At 47.0% G+C, this 21,079-nt stretch overlaps 1 protein-coding gene across 3 annotated transcripts in view; it reads right to left on the reverse strand.

The window, feature by feature from the left end:
* BOC (BOC cell adhesion associated, oncogene regulated) overlaps positions 1-21,079 on the reverse strand; it is a 78,726-nt gene that overhangs the window by 1,080 nt on the left and 56,567 nt on the right. For 2 of the 3 annotated variants that reach the window (XM_063092956.1, XM_063092966.1), the window contains exons 6-18: positions 19,567-19,860; positions 18,907-19,179; positions 17,559-17,866; positions 8,224-8,386; positions 7,698-7,808; positions 6,995-7,201; positions 6,508-6,689; positions 5,780-5,885; positions 5,282-5,404; positions 2,741-2,962; positions 1,725-1,957; positions 1,440-1,516; positions 755-948 (exon numbers count right to left, since the gene is read on the reverse strand). In XM_063092956.1, coding sequence (XP_062949026.1) covers positions 755-948; positions 1,440-1,516; positions 1,725-1,957; positions 2,741-2,962; positions 5,282-5,404; positions 5,780-5,885; positions 6,508-6,689; positions 6,995-7,201; positions 7,698-7,808; positions 8,224-8,386; positions 17,559-17,866; positions 18,907-19,179; positions 19,567-19,860 — 2,493 coding nt within the window. The remainder of the gene's footprint in view (positions 1-754; positions 949-1,439; positions 1,517-1,724; positions 1,958-2,740; positions 2,963-5,281; positions 5,405-5,779; positions 5,886-6,507; positions 6,690-6,994; positions 7,202-7,697; positions 7,809-8,223; positions 8,387-17,558; positions 17,867-18,906; positions 19,180-19,566; positions 19,861-21,079) is intronic. The other variant, XM_063092973.1, reaches the window with a different exon arrangement.

Consider the following 21,079-nt stretch of genomic DNA (forward strand, 5'->3'; position numbering starts at 1 on the left):
GTTCATTCTCCCTCGAACTGACGTAGTCCAGTGCTTTAATGGTGCTGGGTCTGGCTCTAGGAGGTAACTGTCTTTTAGAATTTAATACCCAGAGACAGGGTCCAGGACCTGCCTGTGAATGGAAATGCACACCACAGAGGCTAAGAAGCATTGGCCAATCCTGCAAACCAGCTGGGCCCTAAGCAAGCATCCACCGATTTCCAAGGAGGCTGGCACAGAGGGAAACAGTGGGATGGAGGTGCTGTGAATGACCCCGAGCCCCGTAGAGAAAAGGTTTTGTGGAAGCATGAAGAGTTATGGTGATGTGTACAACAACTTGGCTCCTTAGTGACTGATGCAACTTTATTCCTTAATTAAGAGACAAGACCCAACAGAGCAAGGTATTTCTTAGTGATTAGAGAATGTCTCTTAGTGTGATGAGAGGCAAAAGGAATTTGTGAATAGCCTTAAAATGCAGAGACCAAAAGAAGGGCTTCTTTCTCTGAAATGGAGAAACGTCCATTACCTCAGCCTTGGCGGACCACAGCTTGTAACGTTGGAGTAGGACCGGCTGGTACTGGGACTTCAGCAGCAAAAGAGAGTGGCTGGCCACCCTCCGCTCCCCCGTTCCTTCGCTAGAGAAGCTGGCTCCTAACCAGACGGCACCTCTGAAGACTGTTAATCTCCCTCTAAGTCACTCCTGGGTCATGGGTGCCCACACCCCATTACAGTCTCCCTGCCTGTCCAGTTTCTCCACCCTGCCCCTGAAACCGACCTGAGTGAAATGGAGGGTCCCACGCTGCCTCCAGCCCTGGACTCTCGGGCACATTCCTCATTCCTGCCTGGCCTGCGGTGGCAGGCAGTTCATAGAGGTGGTGGCAGTCCTGGTGAGGCCGGAGCAGCTGGTGAGTGGAGTCATCAGGCAGCGTGTATACGAAAGAGCCCTCGTCCCGGCTGGCCTTGGGAGCCCTGCATGGAACGAGACCGCATGGGGTGGAAGGAAGGGGCAGAGTGGGCTGCATCCCCCACATCCCCTGGCCGCTTCCCGCCTGAGGGCATCAGAGCTGCTCAGAGCTCAGCTGGGGTAAGGCCTGCTCCCTTGTGGACATCCAGAGGCACTGCACTCTCACTTCCACTGAGAGTTCTAGCCCATTTCCATTTTATTCCATGTGAGAGGACTGGAAGTCAGGTGTCCAGGGGCCTGTGGGCAGTCAGTCATATGTGGGTGGCCTGCCCACTAAGGGAAGGATTCTGAGAAGGAAGCCCATGTCCCCAAGCAGGATGGGCTTCATAACTGCAAACAAAACAACTACCCATCAGGGTAATGGCCCTTCAGAGCTGGTTGTCAGATGTGGGGATCCCTGAGTGAGAAGCAACTGATATCAGATTTGAGAAGTCAGGGCAAAAGTGAGGCTCTGGGGCTTGGGATCGAAAGGCAGGGATGGGAGCAGCCTAGTTACCTGGTGATCTGGTGGCTTTGGGGGTCATATCCATTGCCAAGAATGGTCTGCCTTAGCAGGCTGTTGGTGTCATCCTGCTGCTCAAAAGAAACAGTTACAAAAAGGTCCTGTCAGAGATGCCAGGGAACTTTCTAGTGTCCACTGTTCAACAGGATGCGTTATTCCTGACAGCCTGGCTCAGCAGCCCAGGATGAGTGCTAGAAGGGAGGAAGCCTCAAGAGGCAGCCCGGCCACTCCCTCCTGGGTGTCCCACACCTGCTGCCCACATGCCCAGGAACACGTTACCTGCTGAAGCTCCCCTGGGTGCTGTGGAGGTTTCACAGCTGGGAAGCCCATTGCAGCTGCAGGGCAGCCCCTGTTCACGTGCATCCCATTGGTACAGGCCTGTCCATTGATGCCACTGAGGTAGGGCTGTCCGCTGACATGGTGGCCTGGGAGTCCTCCCAATGGCACCATAGTGTACTGGCATGAGGGGGACAGAAGGGCACTACGAGGAAAACCCAGGTCTGCTGTATGTTCTGGAAGGACAGAAGGACAAAGCTATGCTTAGGGCCAAGGACGCCTGGGGCAGCTTGGAAAAATCCCATAGGAGTCTCAGGAAACTCCTGACTCCACAGGGACAAAGGAAGTAGGCAGGGAGGTGACATTGCCCAAGGGATGGAGGATATTTTCTCTCAAAATCTTCCTGTCACCCATTTCTTCCTAACATCTAGATCCCCCTTTTTTGCAGTGAGGAGAGGGTTAGAGAGATACAGGGGCAAGGATTTGGGGGAAGAAGGAGGGGGTGAGTGAAAAGAAGGAGCAATACTTGGACAAAGCATTATTTTGGATGAAGCTGACCAGATGTGTTGCCATTTGAAGCAGAAATGAGTGGATGAAAGTCAGATTAACCCAGGACAAGGGGAACCCAGGCAAGAGGCAGGAAGCGCTCGGAGGGAAGAGGCAGGGTCAACTAAGTGTGGACGAGAGGTCAGAGAAGCAGCTTCTGACACTGAAAGGAGATGGAGCCAGATGAGAGCTGAGCTACAGTGATGCAGAGAGGACAGACCAACATCTCCTCCTACTCTCCTTCAGCCCAGGTCTGTGAGCTGGGGGGGCCTGCTCTCAGGGTGTCCTCTGCGAGCTCAGGGGACCCAGGGGCTTGAGCTCCTGTGGATGACAAGTGAGCCCCTCTGATGCTGCACAGGACAGAGTCCTCCTTGGTGGGCTGGGAGGCCCCTCCTTCCCTCCCTCCCTCCCTCTGTGGCCTACCCCCCCACCCGCCTCCTTCCCCTCAGTGCTGAGAAGGGTCACTCGCTCACTTTGCTTAGACCAGGCCCTCCACAAACAGAAGGGGATGAAGGTGACGATGATGAGGACAATCGAGCCCAGGACGACCCCGACGATCAGATAGGGCAGGTCGCTGGAGCGTGCCACCATGGCCCCAGTGCCCACCGGCCGCTCTATTGTTTCAGGGGGTGGCGGCTGTGGCACGGCCAAAGTTGGGGGTGGGAGTCGACCAGGCTGACCAGAAGATTTCCGAGCTGTAATTGTGGACAAAACTCACTTCAGCCTCTATTTCTTTGACATTTCCTTCACAACAAATAGAAAAAAACCAAAACAAAACCCAATTCCATGGGTGTGGGAAATGGGGTCAAACTCATAAGACAGGGCCTCAAAAGCCCTTATCTGAATGGCATCCACGCAGCAGGAAACGGGCATCTCGTGTGAAGTTTGGTATTGGTGAGGAAAACAGAAACTGAGATGTTTGTGAGCCAAGCACTGTCGGAAGTGGTGGAGCGTTTTCCGAAAAAATAACTGGTGAACTTTCAGAAGAAAATATTTAAAATGCATAAAGCTAGCAAAAGAATTGGTGCTGGAAGAAATTACCCACAAATTTGCTATTTCTGGGTAGATTAAGAGCTGTGAAGTGGCTGGTATTAGCCTGGGGGCACAGAGCAGAGAGATGGATGTTTTGGGACTCGCTAGGACAGAAGGTAGCTGTGAACCACCAATTCAGAGGTGAAAAGTCGAGGTTGTAAACTCCTTTGGGTTCACTATTACCACAGTGTATCTGACATTAACTTTCTTACAACTCTTTTTCTTCTCCCTTCGCTTTCTGATACTGCAGTTTTTTGACTTTCCCACTACTTCTCGGACTGCTGCTCATCAGACACTGGGAGGTCCTTCTGGTTCCTCTTAGTCTGTAAGAGTACAGACTCTGTGGAATCTCACCCATTCCCACCTATATCCTAAAGCCTCCCCCATCAACACCCCAGCCAGGTCCTCCTGGGGCAGGAGCTATGCTCCCCCTATGGACACTTCCATTTCCATGTCTCTGAAGCATCACACTAAGTCTTCAAGTGGTTTTACCTCGTTCCTTTCTTATGAGATCTGTTTCTCTCCTTGCCTTCGCCATGTCAATAAATGGCAATATCATCCAGGCAGCACTTCAAGCTAGAAACCCCAAAGTCTACTTTTAACTCCTTTTACTCTCTCCCAGCCTCAACATACCATCAGTCCCTGGTCCTGCCCACATCTCCTCAGAAAAGAGACTCCAACCCTTCCCTTTTTGGGGGAATGGGAATGAACCTGTGACCTTGGTGTTATAAGGCTGTGTTGTAACCAAATGAGCTAACTGGCTATCCCCCATCCCTTCTCTTTACCTTTACCTCAGAGCCCCAGTTCTCTGCCTTCAGCCCACTCTTTGCATAGTCACCAGGGACCCAAACAAATCCAGGGACCCAAAGAAATCTCAAACAAATTCAGCGATGACCCTCCTCCACTTCCCAGCCTGGAGTGGCTCCCACGACCTAACCGTGCCAGCTCATCCCACAGTGAAAGGACCCAGTGCCCACCACAGTGTCTGGCCTCTTCTCTGAGCTTCCCTCTCTCACCCTCCTTCCAGGCACTGGACACGCCAAACAGCTGCAGCTACTTCCAGCCTCAGCCCGTCCCCCAGGCCACTCCCTCCTTATTCCAGCCTGAAGGTTCAATCCTTCCAGAAGACCAGTGTGAAGCCTCTGTTCTTACCCCTGGGCACTCTCTGTACCTCTTGATACAGGATTTTTTGCTGTGTAAGTGTCTGTCCCACCCTTCACTGTACATGACAGAAGAAGGCAGGAAGTGTGCACAGGAGTCACCCCGTAAGGGTTGGTTGAATAAGTGATTGAAAGCAATGCAAAGTGGGGGAGAGAATGCTGTTGCCTCAGTGATGGGAAAAGGTGTTGTTCTGTCTCCATTCCTATTCCCTTGTGATCTTCTCCTGATTATGTTCTTTGCAATATGCCTGCTTTATCTTGCTTTTAGTATTTGCAAAATGGAGATAATGAAGTCTATCCACCTGGCCAATGAGCATATATTAAGTTATTATGTGAATACATTTAACATGTTTTAGTGCTGAGAAAGAGCCTTGGCTTTCAGTTAGATGAACCTGGTCCAAAGCGTGCTCCACCACTAATAGGCTGCATGACCTTGGCCAAGGTGTATAGTTTCCTGATGCTCAGTTTCTTTCCCATCTCATGGGGTTGTAAAGTTAAATAAACCAACCAAAGTTAAGTACCAAATGTTATTGCAGGAATAAAGTATTTATAGAGAGTTCCCAACTCAAGGATAGGTTCTATTCCATGAGTTCATGGATGAGTTCATTCCCAAGTTCCTTGAAACCATCATGATTGCAACCCACTCATACTTAATATGAGGCACAGATGAATGAACAGAAGGGCAAAAAATAACGAAGTCTGGGGCTACTTGGAAAATAAGGAATCTTCCTGGGAGAGATACCCAGCATGGCACAGGGAATATTGACTTTGCTCTAGTTTGCTGGAAACAGCCAGAAGCAAGAGGAGAACCCAAAGAGTCACCTTTGGTCTCACAGATCATCACGTTGCTGAACTCGCTCTCCCCTCCTTCATTGAAGCACTGCATCTTGATGTCATAGGAGGTCTCCGGCTGCAGGTGGCTGATGGAGTGCCAGTACCTGTCCCCTGGGAAGTAGCATGAGAGACCATGCATGGTGATGCACATGTGGTCTTCTTGGCCCCAATCTCACACTCCAACTCAGGCAGGGCCATGTGTCTGGATGGGGCCACTTGCCTGGCAAAGGGGCGGTGAGGTTCAGGAACACTAGAGGAAACAGTCCGGGTGCCCACCCACCGGGTCTCTGTTGTCCCGTCATCACAGGAAGAAAGCATGTGAGTTTAGGAACCTGACAGACCCAAGTGTGTCACGAGTGGTCAGTGATACGGGGTACAGCTGCTCTGTGTCACACCAGACCCAGGTATTAGGCTTCACCAGATTTCACCAATGCCCAGACCCCCTTACCAGCAGGGCAAACCATATCACACACAAGTGTTTCTTACCTTCCACCATATCCTTCTTGTAGTCACTGTCATTGTCACTGTCTGTGGGTCGATAATAGATGTAAAAGCCATGGATTGGAGTGTTGTTGTTACTTGCTGGAATATACTAGAGGGAACGGAGGAAAAAACAAGTTCACAATGGAGCAGAGAAATCATCATCAAAGTAAAACCAACGGTTTTTAGGCTGGGAAATTTTATCCCAGTCTAGAGTTTGAAGGGGTCCCCAACAAACATTCCTGATGATATCCCTGAGGTTCCCTGAAGAATGCTGTGGAGATTACACATTATCTTATTTAGCCTAGAGGTTCCCTAGCTTTAGGGGACAGAAACAAACTGCCATTTCTCCAAAGACTTAAGTCCCCTCTGAACCTCCCTAGACATGAGGGTGATTATCTTTGCTTAAAAGGGACCCTGAACAGTTGTGCTGGGATTCCCTGTGGTGTTAGAGGAAGGGCAGAAAGAAGGGTGGGACATAACCTGAACACAGGAACCAGCCTGGAGGTCTATCAGGTTAAGGCACAGAACCGACAGGAGACCACTGACGGCAGCCCCCATTTCTCCAGTGGGCTTGCAGGACCCCTGTGTGAGGGCGCCCGATTCCCAGGTACACAGGTGGAGGAACATCTAGGGAGTGATTGCTCCCTGCCCCTGCTGCAGGCAGCCTGCACGTGCCTGATGTGAGCCTCCGCCCCATATTCCCGTTGCAGTCCGTGGCCAGGCCCACTCACCATCCACTTGAGCATGATGGTGGTCTCGTTGACTGCGTCAGTGAAGGTGATGTATGGGCCCGCCACAGGCCTCTCGTACACGCGGCCGCTGTAGCCTGACACCACATAGGGCCGGGAGGGGGCGCTGGGCTCACTCTCCCCCAGCATGTTCAGAGCACGGACACGGAACTTGTAAGAGGTACCTGGTGAGAGAGACATTGAACTCAGGAGAGGGGAAATGCCTTTGACTCCCCACCAGCCCAGTAAGGCCCAGGTCTGGAAGGAATCTTCTGGGCAGCCTTGCTCAAAGCATGACCCCCAAGGACTCACAAGAACACCCGTCTACATCAGAGAAGAGCCACATGGGAAGAAAGGGAGAAGGAAGGGCTCGAAGGACTGAACGTGCTGCTGGGTGGTGACTGGGAGGATGGAAAGGCCTCCAGTGCTCCTCCGTCTCCAGGAGCCAGGGGCAGCTGGGGATCAGGCAGGAGAGTGGCCAGGCCCCTACCTTTCTCCAGGCCTGTGATCTCCACGGAGAGCCGTGAGGGAGGGATGGCACTGGTGGCCAGAATCCAGTCACCCACTTTCTTTAGCTTCTTGTACTCCACACGGAATGACTGGATTGGGAACCCGCCATTTCCACGGGGAATCCAGGTCACGTACACTGATGTCTCAGAGGCCATGGAGATTGTGGGCCTGTCTGGAGCTTCTGGGGCTGGGGAGGACCACACACAGTAAGGAAGGAAGTTGGAGTTGGGGCCATGATGAGATGATAGCTGGATTCTGTCTGGACTTTGCCTGCTCCTGATAGGGCCTGTCCTCCTCGGGGCCCTCTACACATTGATATTTGCAGCAGAACTTCCTGGGCTACCTGGGCTGTGTTCTCCCAGGAGAAGCACTTGGGTTAAGACCCCTAAGCTAAACTTTGGTAAAGCCAGAGTGTGGAGGAACAAGGGCCAGCTGCTCTCTCCTCTGCTGCTATCTGGACCCACAAGGTCAGCAATCTCAGTGTTGAAATGTGGTCTTTTATTTGAAAAGCTCCAGTCTATTTTTACTGATTGTGGTTAATTGAGGAGAGGCCAAGAAAATGTCATCAGAACACCTGGACCTCAGAACCAAGAACCCATTCAACCTGCAGCAACCTCCCCTGTGAGGCAGTTCCAGGCCTGACTGCTCGGCACCCCCGGCCTGCACAGCTGCAGAAGGCTTACGGGACAGGCGGCCATGGTCTGGCTGGCTGCTGCTCTGGGGGCTGGCTCCAGGGTCATCTCTCTGGACCTGCTGCTCCTTGCTGGCCATGATCTCGGGTTTGGGTCGCCGTCCTGGATTGAAATGGGTTGAGATCAACAAGGGAAGGGGCATGCATTAGGTCTCCCTCCCCACAGGATCTTTTTTGCCTGAGACTCTGCTAAGGGGTGTGACAAGGTGATGCAAATAAGATACAGGACAGGACGTTGAAGTGTGGTCCGCTTCCCAGCTCTGCCTGACTCTGTGGTTATTGCTGCTGGCCCCAGTGTGAGAGGGACAAAGAAATGCCAGAGAGGCCACTGGTGACCTCCTGATGAGAGCGAGGACCTCCGTCCAGGCACACAGACCATAGGGAGGTAGTAGCTGGGAGGAGAGACGCAGTTCAATGTGAACAGTGGGAGCAAGGTGAGCAGGGATTCCCACCAGGGCCTAGTTGAACTTGCTTAGGCCCGTGGAAATCCCAAGCCAGGGACAATGTTTGCCTCTTACCAGTTCGAAAGGTGACCATGGCTGTCTGGCCCTCGCCTGCACAGTTGTAAGCTGCCATCTCTACTTCATACAAGCTCCCGGGGTCAAGCCTGGTGAGGGTCAGGCGGTGCTGACTGGCCGGAATGCCAGAGACGGTCCATTCACCAGAGGAGTTTGTGACCTGCTGGAGAAAATGGCTGGTGTAAGGACCAGCATCTTGGCCTGGATCTAGAGGTGGGCTGTGGCTTGTAAGGAAAGCAAAACTGAGCCCATGAGGGCAGGAGGAGGGAAGGGCAATGAGCCAGGTCAGGGGAAGACTGGTGCTGCAGAACTCTTGCTGGCCTCCTTCCTGGCTGTGGGACACTAGCCTCTCTGGGACAGCCCAGTCAGGCCCCATAACCCCTCATCTAATTACCTTCCCTCAGTGGGGAATGTCAGAAGGCCTGACTGATATTGCTGAGAACTTCTCCAAAGACCTCCTGCCCCTGTATTTCCAGAACCCTCCATATTTAAGTTTTTTTCTCCTTGCTGTATTTAAAACAAACATAGTTCCTTCCATTTATATTCTAATGAGAGCAGATGATGATTAGAAAGAAAATAAAAGCAGCAGCATAAGTAGAAATAGCAACATTAGCTGAGTGCTTACTATGTGTAGTAGGCACAAAACTCAGCACTTTACATGCAATTCTGGATTTTTCCTAACAACAGCCGAAGAGATCAGTATTAATATTGCCCCCACTTCACAAATGAGGAGACTAATCATAGAGGCTTAGAGAAATGACTAATTTGCTAAAGGACACATTGCTAGTGAGCAAAGAAACTATGACGTGACTCCAAAGAGCATGTTCATAATTGTAACCTACCCTAGAATGAAGAGTCTGGGAGCCAGTCCTGGGTTCAAACCCTGGTTTTGTAATTCTGAGCAAATTCTTTAACTCTCTAACCCCTAAGCTTTTCATTTCTAAAATGAGGTGAATAAAATCTCTCAGGTTATTCTAAAGATTAAATTAGATGACTTAGATAAAGTACTTACTACTGAGCTTGGTACACAACAGGTTAACAAAAAAATGCCTGTCTTCTCCTTGGATCCTTCCACATCCTCCTCCCAGTGAGGTTTCTGTCACTTCAATACTTTTTCTGCTTCTGCTCCCAGTCCTTCCTCAGAATTTAAAAACTGTAGATGAATTGTAACTATTATGAATTAATCTTTAATGGCTTCAAATTCCTAAGACTGTAGGCTGCAGGCAGCATTCTCTGCCTGACAGAAGGCAGCAGCTTGCCCAGGGACCTAGGTAGGAGCCGTGGGCAGCCTCCCCCACCCAATAGAAGGCAAGAATATGCCACAAACACTGCTTCCATGTGGGTATTCCACCACAGATACTGCCACAGCCACAGCTGCTGCAAGGGCAGCTTGCTGCCACAGTAGCAGTCACAGCCACTGTTCAGGTGGCCCCCCACCCACTAGACTGCACTGACACAAGGAGAGTGACCAGCAGAGACCAGAAAAAGAGGAGGAAGTCTCTGTCCTCAAAGCCCACTCCAGAGTAACAGAAGAAGCAAATGCTCTACCCAATGACCAGACATCAATGCAGATATACTAGAACTATGAGAAAACAAGAAAATATGACACCACCAAAGGGATACAGTAATTCTCAAGTACCCGACCCCATACAGCAGGAAACCCTTGAAATGACTGAAAAGGAATTCCAAGCAACGATCTTAAGGAAACTCAATGAGATATGAGAAGATTCAATTAGACAATATAACGAAACAAGAAAAATATCCAGGATATGAAGGAGGAAATTTACAAAGTGATTACTACCCTAAAAAAGACTATAGGAAAACTCCTGAAGCTGAAGGATTCATTCAACAAAATAAAAAAACACAACCACGAGCTTAAGCAGCAGGTTAGAGCAAGCAGAAGAAAGAATTTCTGATCTCAGGGATGGTGTTTTCGAAGTAACCCAGGTGGACCAAAAAATAATAAGGAAAAAGAATTCAAAAAATGAAGAAAATCTAAGAGAGCTAGTAGACAATCTTAAGTACACAAACATCTGAATTGTGACTGTTCCAGAAAGGAAGGAGAAAGGAAAAGGAATTGAAGATATTTTTAGCAAAATAATAATGAGAAAATTCCCAGGTATAGGGAGAGACACAGACCTTCAGGACCAGGAGGCTCAAAGATCCCCAAACAAATTCAATCCAAAAAGATCCTCTCTAAAACACATTATAGGCAAACTGGCGAAGTTCAAAGACAATGAGGGAATCTTAGAAGAAGCAAGAGAAAAGCATCAAGTCACCTAAAAGGGAGTCCCCATTAGATTAACAGCAGACTTCTCAACAGAAACTCTATAGGCCAGAAGAAAATAGAATGATGTATTCAAAATACTAAAAAAAAAAAAAAAAAAACCCACCAGCCAAGAACACTATACTGAGCAAGACTATCCTTCAGAAAAGAGGGAGATATAGTGTATTCCCAGACAAACAAAAAGTGCAGGAGTTCACCACCACATGACCAACCTTGCAAGAAATCCTCAAGGGAGTCCTGCATCTGGAATCTGAAAAACGATAATCACTCTCAGGAATACACAAGAAAGAAAAAAACTGGTAGAACAAAATGCAAATGAGAAAGAGAAAGAAACAAAATCTTATCACCTGAAAAAAAACAACAAACATCAAAGACAGACAATAATAGGGGAAGAAAGGAACAAAAGATATTAAAATATCCAAATGAAAATTGATAAAATGCCAAGAGTAAGACAAAACCTTTCTACACCAACCCTAAATGCAAATGGATTCAACTCCCCACTCAAAAGACACAGACTGAATGATCCAGTTAAAAAGCTAGACCCAATTACATGCTGTCTTCAAGATACTCACCTTACCTGTAAAGACACACACAGACTAATAGTGAAGGGATGAAAAAAGATACACCATGTAAATGGAAACCAAAAGTGAGCAGGAGTAGCTATTCTTATATTGGATAAAATAGACTTCAAACAAAAAACTTTAAAAAGAGACAAGGCCACTATATAAAGGTAAAGGGATCTATCTAGCAAGAAGACATAACAATCATAACTACATATGCACTCAACACCAGAGCAAACACTATTAGACATAAACAAAGAGATAGACCCCAATATGATAATAGCTGGGGACCTGAACACCCCTCTCCCAGCACTGGACAGATCATCTAGGCAACTAATCAACAGAAAAACACAGGACTTAAACTATACTTTAGACCAATTGGACCTGGCAGAACATTTCATCCAACAACTACAGAATGTACATTCTTCTCATCAGCACATGGAATATTCTCCAGGATAGACCACACGTTCACTTACAAATCAAGTCCCAACAATTTTTTTTAAAAAGTGAAATCATTTCAAGTACCTTTTCAGAAAACAATGGATTAAAACTAGAAATCAATAACAAGTGAAACTCTGGAAACTATACAAATACATGAGAATTAAACAATATACTCCTGAATGACCTATAGGTACAAGAAGAAATTAAACAGGAAATCAAAAAATTTCTTGAAACTAATGGAAATAGACACGTCATACCAAAACCTGTGGGATGATGCAAAAGCAGTACCAAGAGGGAAATTTATTGCAATAAATGTTTACATCAAAAGATCAGAAAGGTCTCAAATAATCAAGCTAATACTACACCTCAAGAACTAGAAAAACAAGAACAATTCAATCCCAAAATTAGTAGACAGAAAGAAATAATTAAGATCAGAGAAGAATTAAAAGAAATAGAGACCCCCCCAAAATGATATAAAAGAATGATGAAAAAAAAAATTTTTATTTTTCTGGGAAGATAAACAAAAGAGACAAACCATTAGCTAGGCTAACTAAAAAAAGAAGAGGGAAGACCCAAATAACAAAAATCAGAAATGAAAAATGACACATTACAACTGATTCCACAGAAATACAAACACTCACTGGAGACCATTACAAACAATTATATGCCAACAAATTTGAAAACTTGGAGGAAATAGATAAATCTCTGGACATGTACAAACTACCAAGACTGAATCAAGAAGAAATAGAAACACGAACAGACCAATAACAAGCAACAAGATTGAAGCAGTAATCAGCAGTCTCCCGACAAAGAAAAGTGCAGGACTGGATGGCTTTACTGCTGAATTTTACAGAGGAATTAACACCAATTTTCTTCAAACTATTCCAAAATACTGAAACAGAGGCCATACTCCCAAACTCATTCTTAGAGGCCAGCATCACCCTGATACCAAAACTAGAGAGAAATACAACAACAAAAAAGAAAACTATGGGCCATTATCTCTGATGAACACAGACACAAGAATCCTCAACAAAATATTAGCAAACAGAATACAGTAACACGTTGAAAAAATTATACACCAAGATCAAATGGGATTTATCCCAGGGATGCCAGGATGGTTCAACATACACACATCAATAAATGTGATACATCACATCAACAAAATCAAGGGCAAAAACCATATGATTATCTCAATAGATGCAGAAAAAGCATTTGACAACATTCAACATCCCTTCAAGATAAAGACTCTCAGCAAATAAGGTATAGAAGGAAAGTAGCTCAAAATAACAAAAGACTTATGTGACAAACCCACTGCCAATATCCTGAATAGAGAAAGGCTGAAAGCCTTTCCCATAAGAACAGTAACAAGACAAGCATTCCCACTCTCACCACTCCTACTTAACATAGTATTGGAAATAATAGCCAGAGCAATCAGGCAAAAGAAAGAAATAAAGGGCATCCAGATTGGAAAAGATGACATCAAACTGTCCCTGTTAGCAGATGACATGATCCTACATATAGAAAAACCTAAAGACTCTACAAAAAAACTCTTAGAGCTGATAAATGATTTCAGTAAAGTTGCAGGATACAAAATGAACATGCAAAAATCAGTAGCATTTGCATTTCTATGATGAACCAGCAGAAAAAGAAATGAAGAAATCAAGCCCATTTACAATAGTCAACAAAAAAATGAAATACCTAGCAATCAATTTAACAAAGGAGGTGAGAGATCTCTACAATGAAAACTACAAATCACTGCTGAAAGAAATTAAAGAGGACACAAAAAGATGGTAAGACATTCTATGCTCTTGAATTGGAAAGATAAACATTGTGAAAATGTCCATACTACTGAAAGTGATCTACAGATTCAGTGCAATCCCATCAAAATATCAACAACATTCTTCACAGAAATAGAAAAAACAATCCTAACATTTATATGGAACAAAAGACACCAAATAGCCAAAACAATCCTGAGCAAAAAAAAAAAAAAAAAAAGAGGCATAACACTACCTGCCTTCTAATTATACTACAAAGATATAGTAACCAAAACAGCACAGTATTGGCATAAAAACAAACACTTGGACCAATGGAACAGAACAGAGAACCCAGAAATCAACTCACATACTTATAGCCAACTGATATTTGACAAGGGCAACAGGAGCATACACTGGGGAAAAGATTGCCTTTTCAATAAGCAGTACTAGGAAAACTAGACATCCATATGTAGAAGAATGAAACTAGATCTGTACCTCTTGTAATAAAACAAAATCAACTCTAAATGGATTAAAGACTTATACATAAGACCTGAAACTATAAAACTGCTAAAAGAAAACATAGGGGAAACACTTCAGGAAGTAGGACTGGGCAAAGACTTTATGAATATGACTCCCAAAGCACAGGCAACAAATGGAAAAATGAACAAATGGGATTATTTTAAATTAAAAAGCTTCTGCACAGCAAAAGAAACAATTAACAGAGCAAAAAGACAACCTACAGTGTGGGAGAAAATACTTGCAAACTATGCATCCAAAAGCGATTAATATCCAGAATAAACAAGGAACTGAAACAACTTAATAGTCAAAAAACAAGTAACCTGATTAAAAAATAGTCAAAGGAGCTAAACAGGCATTTCTCAAATGAACACATACAAATGACCAACAGACACATGAAAAAATGCTCAACATCAATAAGCATCAGGGAAATGCAAATCAAAACCACATTGAGATATCATCTCACACTACATAGACTGGCCATTATAAAAAAGACAAAGAATAACAAATGCTGGCAAAGATGCAGAGAAAAGGGAACCCTCCTACACTGTTGGTCGGACTGTAATTTAGTGCAGCCAATATGGAAAATGGTATGCAGGTTACTCAAACAACTACAGATAAAACTGCCATAAGATCCCATAATCCCACTGCTTGGTATATACCAAAAGGTGGAAATCATCATATCGAAGGGAAACCTGCACTTCCATGTTTATTGCAGCTCTATTTACAACAGCCAAGAGTTGGAACAAACCTAAATGTCCATTGATGGATGACTGGAAAAGGCAAATGTGGTATATATACCCAATGGAATACTACCCTGCATACTTTCATAAAAAAGAATGAAATTCTGCTATTCATAGCAACATGTATGAACTTAGAGAAAATTATGTTGTGTGAAATAAGCCAGACACAGAAAGAGAAATATCGTATGTCCTCACTCATAAGTGGGAGCTAAAAAAATAAGTAAACAAAATATAAAAAGAAAGAAAGAAAGCTACAACAACCACAATAATTCATTGAACTTTCAAAAGGAGAGAAAGGAACTGAGGCCACCAGAGGAAGGAAAGGGGAGGGTTGGGGGGGGCTAGTGAGAAATTGGTAAAAGTCCACAAGAAAAAATGATTACATCGTGTAAGGTTGAATATACTAATTATCCTGATTTTAGCATCAGATATTACACACAGGTATTGATATTCAATGCTGTATCCCACAGATATGTACAATCAATTGTATTTCAATTAAAAAAAAGAAATAAAAAGAAAAGAAAAAAAAATAATACAACTCTTTCCATGAACTGTTTGAAGATTCCTCACTAAAAAAAAAAAAAAAAAAAAAAAAAAAAGTCCTAAGACTTTAAAAAAAAACAAGGGAGCTCCAGGCTCCTCGACAGGTGATGCTGAGAGCCTGCATCATCTTATCCTCCCCGCCTTTCAGGACAAAAGGCTTGACTGCCGATCCGTACATCTCAGAGCCTGCTGAAACCTGAAGCTGTGGTTTGTGGAAGGAAGAACACAGCTGGTAGGAAAAGCTCTTATCCTCAAGAAGAATATTCCAGAGCAGAACAAAACCTACCATTCAAGGGGCAGGAATGGACTAGGCTCATTAATGTCAGGCTTCCAGGATTTGTTCCAAGGGGAGAAGTTTTTACAAACTGAGAATCCCCAGTGGTGCTGCAAACCCAAACACAGTAGCCCAGCGTCTGCAGATGTACCAGGAAAAGAAATTTGCTTCATGCATGTGAAAAAGTGAATATTAGCTGAACGATTCCCCAGCAACAGAGGGGAGACAAAAAAACACAAACCAAACGCCCACTTTTGATTTCAAAATTCTTTCTTGACTGATGATCTTTAAGACATTAGTTCCACAAGAAAGGAACTGCTTCCAAGACACAATTTCTCCTTTGGCAACGTCTGCCTAACAGCCCCAAGCAGCCCACAGGCCGTAGCCTAATAGAAGCCAGAGCCAGCAGGGGCCACGTCCCCTCTCACTTCCCCTGTGTCCCTTCTCCCTCTGCCCTCCTAGCATTGCCTCACACTTCCATTGGGCCCAGAAAGGAAATAAGAAATGGAAAGGTAATTAGTCACTGTCACACACAAGAGGGTGAGCACAGCCTCCGCCTGGCATTTCCGGATCTCCAGGGCATGCCTCTGCCAGCCTTCCTCCTGTGTGAGGCGGTTCCATGGCCACCTATTGGCCTGAAAAATATTATTCTTGCTCTCCTGCTGGTTTTTGTCTCCTGGGGACCATGGGTGTTTGGCCTGCCCTGATCTTTGTCTACAACTCTGAGATGGAGGTGTCCAGTTACACGGGGAAATAAGGATTAGGACAAGCCCTGCCCTAAAACATGTGCTGAACAATGCTGCTTTTTGTTAAAAACTCACTCACCCCCTTTGCTGGCTGCCAGGGAAGAGGCCAGCGGGCTCAGGGTTAGGGAGAAACTGCCCTCACCACACCAGGAGGCAGCAGAGGAGGCAGCAGGGGCTGTCTGACCTAGGGGTCTTTCTGATGACCCAGAGTCTCTGTGTGCTTGTCCTGACCTAAGGTCTTTCAGGAGAGCATGTGAAGGAAAAGGCAAGAGCAGAATGATATGGGCCAGCAGGTCCAAAGCAGGGACATGGCTCTGCACAGCCAACACTTTCCACTGTGTAGAACTGGCTTTGTTTTCATGTTTGTTTTTGTAGGGGGAAAAAAGTAGATAAATACTTTTAGTTCCACATTCATACATTTTCCATATTTTCTACCAAGTGCACATAATACTTTTATAAGTATTATGGAAGGACAAAATAATATAAACACGAATAAAACAAAAATAATACAAACATGAATAAAACTCAGCATATACAATATGCTATTACTTAGCAAATAAAATTTTTAAAAATCCACTTAAGAACAATAATTTTCTACTATCTAATGGCCTCAGAATGATACAGCATATACTTGGGGTGAGGAGAAACATTTTCAAGGATATTTTCTTATAGGGAATCTCATGTCCTCTTCCCTGTGGAATAACAGCAGAGAAGACACAGCCTTGAGTGAGGGTGCATGCAGGCTGGGAGCCTGTCCTGCCTCTCAGGGCACAGTGTCCAGGAGCATGGTCGGTCCTGGCTTGGCTCGAGACTCCCTCCCTGACAGCTCCCAAAACATTCTGGACAGACTTCCTTCTGTCAAGGAGAAATAGCTGAGGTCTCTACAACATGATGTGCTTTGAGCTCAAATGCCGCTTGTCAAACCTGAGCCATGATGGATTCTGAGAACTGAGGGGGTATTTTGTAGCCCACAGAGAAACACTTGTCCACAAATATTTGTTTTCCTGGCTGTAGAGCTAGGCTGCCATGCCAGAGTTAATGCAGGTATGTACCTAGCAGAGCTTATTTAGGTTAAAAAACAAAACAAAAAACATCAACAATGGATGACACAAGAAAGAGGGGAGGAGGGCAACAGTTAACAGGGAGGCTGATGACTGTCTCCTCGGGCTAGAGGCTGGGTGCACCTCTGGGAATCGAGTGCACAGAGCTTAGGGTTAGTGAGAAACTGCCCCTAAAGGTGCACAAACACGACTTTTTCCTGGGCCCTTCAGGTCCTAAAGGTCCATCTCACGATCAGCTTCCTGGGAGGTGGTGGGCATGTTCACAGGGACAAGGTCATCATCAGCAGTGGGGTGTGCTGGTTCAGGCTTCAAGGGCTCAAGGGGAGATGGCCAGGAGGCAGCGTGACCCTGCTGAGCCTCACTGAGGGGAGACTTGTGGGTGAGGCGACAGCGCCACTCCAGGGCCATACCTTGCGGTGTTTCACCACATAGTAGAGGATTGGTGCCCGGCCACCACCCTCGTGCCGAGGCCGCCACACCAGCTCGTAGGAGTCAGTCTTGGAAGTCCGAGGTGAGCTGAGGATGATGGGGGCCTCGGCAGGAGCCACCTGCCCTCTCTCTCCTGGGCACTGCAGGGAAGCAGGCTGCACTGACATTGGGGGCCTGGGGAGCTCCAGTTGCCCCCTCAGCATCTGGTCAGGGCTGCCGGGTCTGAAGGGTGGCGTGGGAGGTGTGGCAGTCACTGGCTTTGCATCCTGCCAGGGTCTCAGGGTTGTGCCTGGAAGACCAAGCAGAAAAGAGAAGGGAAAGAAGAGGGTGTGAGTCCCCCTGGTTTACCTGCTGAGCTGTTGTCCCCAGGGAAAAAACTGAGAAAGAAGTCAGAGAGAAGACCTGAGATGTCTGACCATCGGCCCGCTCTGTGACACACAGCCAGAGTGTCTCTTCTGTGGGAAGAGAGCTGGAGCCCCTGCCCTGCCCAGGCCTCTTGCTCGGCTTGGGGGCGGCAGGCAAGCATCTCTGCTACCTGCTATTTTCCTGAGAGCAAGCTGGACACATCTTGAGGGAACTATCTCTCTTTGCTACTGAGGCACAGGAATCCTGAGCCTTCCTTCTCATGTCTGGGTGGGGGATGGAGACATGTCCCTTCATGGGATCTTAATATCATGGTACCACATGGGCCTTTTCCTGCTCCACTGAGGTGACCTGGAGATGTGAGACATGAAGCCAACTGGGAATGCCCTCTGAGAATCTGAGAGTCCTGGAGAGGCAGCGCTTCCTTCAGGAAGCTTCCACAGACTCTACCTGCACTAGGCTCTCCTTTACCTGACCTCCCCCACCATGGGACAACGGCACCTGATAATGTTGACCCAGCATTGTATTTTTGTCAAACTGTTTCCTTGGTTTTACCTCCTCCATAGGAAAGTTCTTGAGGGTAGGGGTCTTAGTCATACCTAGGCAAGTGCTGAGCACATGGTAACTACTCAATTAGTGTAGGCATTAATTGGAATGAGTTAAGCTGAGAAGGACAGATTTGCTTTCTTTGCTCTATAGCAGTGGTTGTCAAACTGAATTCTATGGAACCCTAGGAACTCAAAGACTTTGCAAACTAATACTAATAAAAAAATACGTCAGTTAATGGATCATTTTCATTAGTGAAAATTTGCACTTCTGATTTATTAATAAGTTAATGAAAATTTGGACTTACAACTAAAAGCCATGTTTATCTGTTTCATATACTAGTGTTGTAAGTTGGATGTCATTTGAGAAAGGACTCTGTGAGTGTTCAGCTGGAAGCTCAGATCCTTGGGCTGCACTCACCTGGCCTGGCGGTCCTCAGTTGGACCACGGCGTGGGCACTTCCAACTTCATTCTCGGCCATGCACTGGTAGACGCCTTCATCCTCGGGCCCTACGCTGACCACACGCAGGGCCCTGTGGGACAACCGGAGGCGCTGGCTGGAGGTGAGGGGCATGGCATTCCTCAGCCACACCACAGAGGGCGGGGGGTTCCCTCGCACCTCACAGGAGAGCTTGGCACTTTGGCCCCATGGGATGACCAGCTGGGACAGCTCCATGGTGACTTCAGGGGGTTCTGCCAAGAAGCCAGAGCAGGGGTGAGAACGGCTGTGTCTGCCGTCCTAGAGCCAGACAGGCTGGGAGGGGACGCGGTCAGGAACAGCTCCCTCCTTCCTTTGGATGTTGGTTTTTTCTAACGGGCAGGGGTAGAAGGAAGGAGAATTCCCATTCTTCATCACCAGAGTCATGATAGGATAGGGACTACAGAGGGGACCAGGACTGCGTGCCCAAGCATCTGGGATCCGAAGGTCTCTGACTTTTCAGTGTGCCTCTGTCACTCGCTCGGTGCATAGCCCTTCATGAGATCTAACCCTCTCTAAGCCTGGGTTATATGCTTCTAGAAAGGCCACACAGACTAGACCAGAGAGAAGGCCAAAGAGGAAAGTCCACAAGAGACACTCACCGAACACCTGGACATTGTAGAGGATGACCGCGGCCCCAGGCTCCCCGACCCCGTTGTCAGCCATGCAGCGGTAGGTCCCGGAATCCTCCTCACTGGTGGTGTCAATGAGGAGGTTGCTCAGCAAGAAGCGTGTCTTGTTGTAGCCAGTGACACTGGACCCATCCTTGGCCCAGGTGACCCGTGGGGGTGGGATCCCACTGGCCACACACTCTAGGATGAGACTCTGGCCTCTGGTGACAATGATGGTCTGGGCCTCTGGGGGGTAGATGATGCGAGCAGCCTCGGCGGTGGAGCCTGGAGGGGTGAGGAGGGAAGGACAGACAGTGCGTGGGGCAAAGACTTCTGCAGGGGATCTTCTCAGGCCCTGCCTCGGGCGGCCTGGCCCTGGCAGGCAATCCCAGAGAGCATGAGTTTGGGATCAGACTGCACTTTAGGGGCTTACAACCTAGGTTGTGAGAAACAAGGGCTAACTTCTGCAGAGAGCTTTTAGGAGTAAGAAATGAGATAATACAGTGCAGCAGTATTATCAACACAGCATCTGTATGGTTAACTCTGTGCTGGCAAATAGAGACAGACGTGGGCGTGGAGAGAAACAATTTAAATGGTGCAGGTGATTTTCCCTGCTTGCCTCACTAAGTGCAATGTGAGGCCGCAGATGAGACGGGAGATGAAGGTCTGCCGTGTCCCCCAACCCCACCTGTGGGTCTTGGTCCCGAGCATCCCTCACAGCAAGCAGCTGCTGAGCTGAATGGAACCCACTGCTTAAAGATTTGCATTTCTCACATTGCAAGGTCCCCAAACGCATGTCACGTACTTTGTGGGATGCTCAGCTGAGCAAACCACGATCTTTTTCCTATGCTGGGAGACAAGCCGCAAAGAACTTATTGAAAGGCATGTTTCCCTCCAGCATGGTGCCTTCCTCAGCGACCCTCAGGGAGCACGTGGCTATGTGTGATTCTGCTTTATGTGTCAACCAAGGGATGATCTGGGTTTAAAACCTGAAATTTGTACAGTTTGGGACCCCCTGCCCTGACCCCAATTAAAAAATTACAGGCTCCCTTGTTAGTGTGAGTGAGGGACCAGTGAAGTTTAGCTTCATTAGCATCACTGTACTCCACCTCTGGTGCCAACTTTTTTTTTTTTTTTTGGAAGCTGGTCAGTATGGGGATCTGAACCCTTGACCTTGGTGTTACAAAGCTGTGCTCTAACCAACCTAGCTAACCAGCTGGCCCCTGGTTCTGACTTCTAAAGCCTAACTCAGTGTATGATGTCACTCCATGGAACATGCAGGGACCCTAGAAAAGTGCTCAGAAAAGGCAGCTGTTTTTTTCATACTATTGGAAGAGAGCGTGGACCTCCGTGGGCTTCCACCAGAGGCACGTGCTGGGCATACCTCAAGCAGGGCAGAATGGCAGGCCTGGAGGACTCTGATGGCATCTCTTCTATGCACATGTCGTACCAGCTGCCGAGCTGGAGACCGTTCTGCTCCCGCACACTCATCCCAGCCCATCCC

The sequence above is a fragment of the Cynocephalus volans genome, chromosome 1, assembly GCF_027409185.1.
Source record: "Cynocephalus volans isolate mCynVol1 chromosome 1, mCynVol1.pri, whole genome shotgun sequence".
In the NCBI taxonomy this organism is placed as follows: domain Eukaryota; kingdom Metazoa; phylum Chordata; class Mammalia; order Dermoptera; family Cynocephalidae; genus Cynocephalus; species Cynocephalus volans.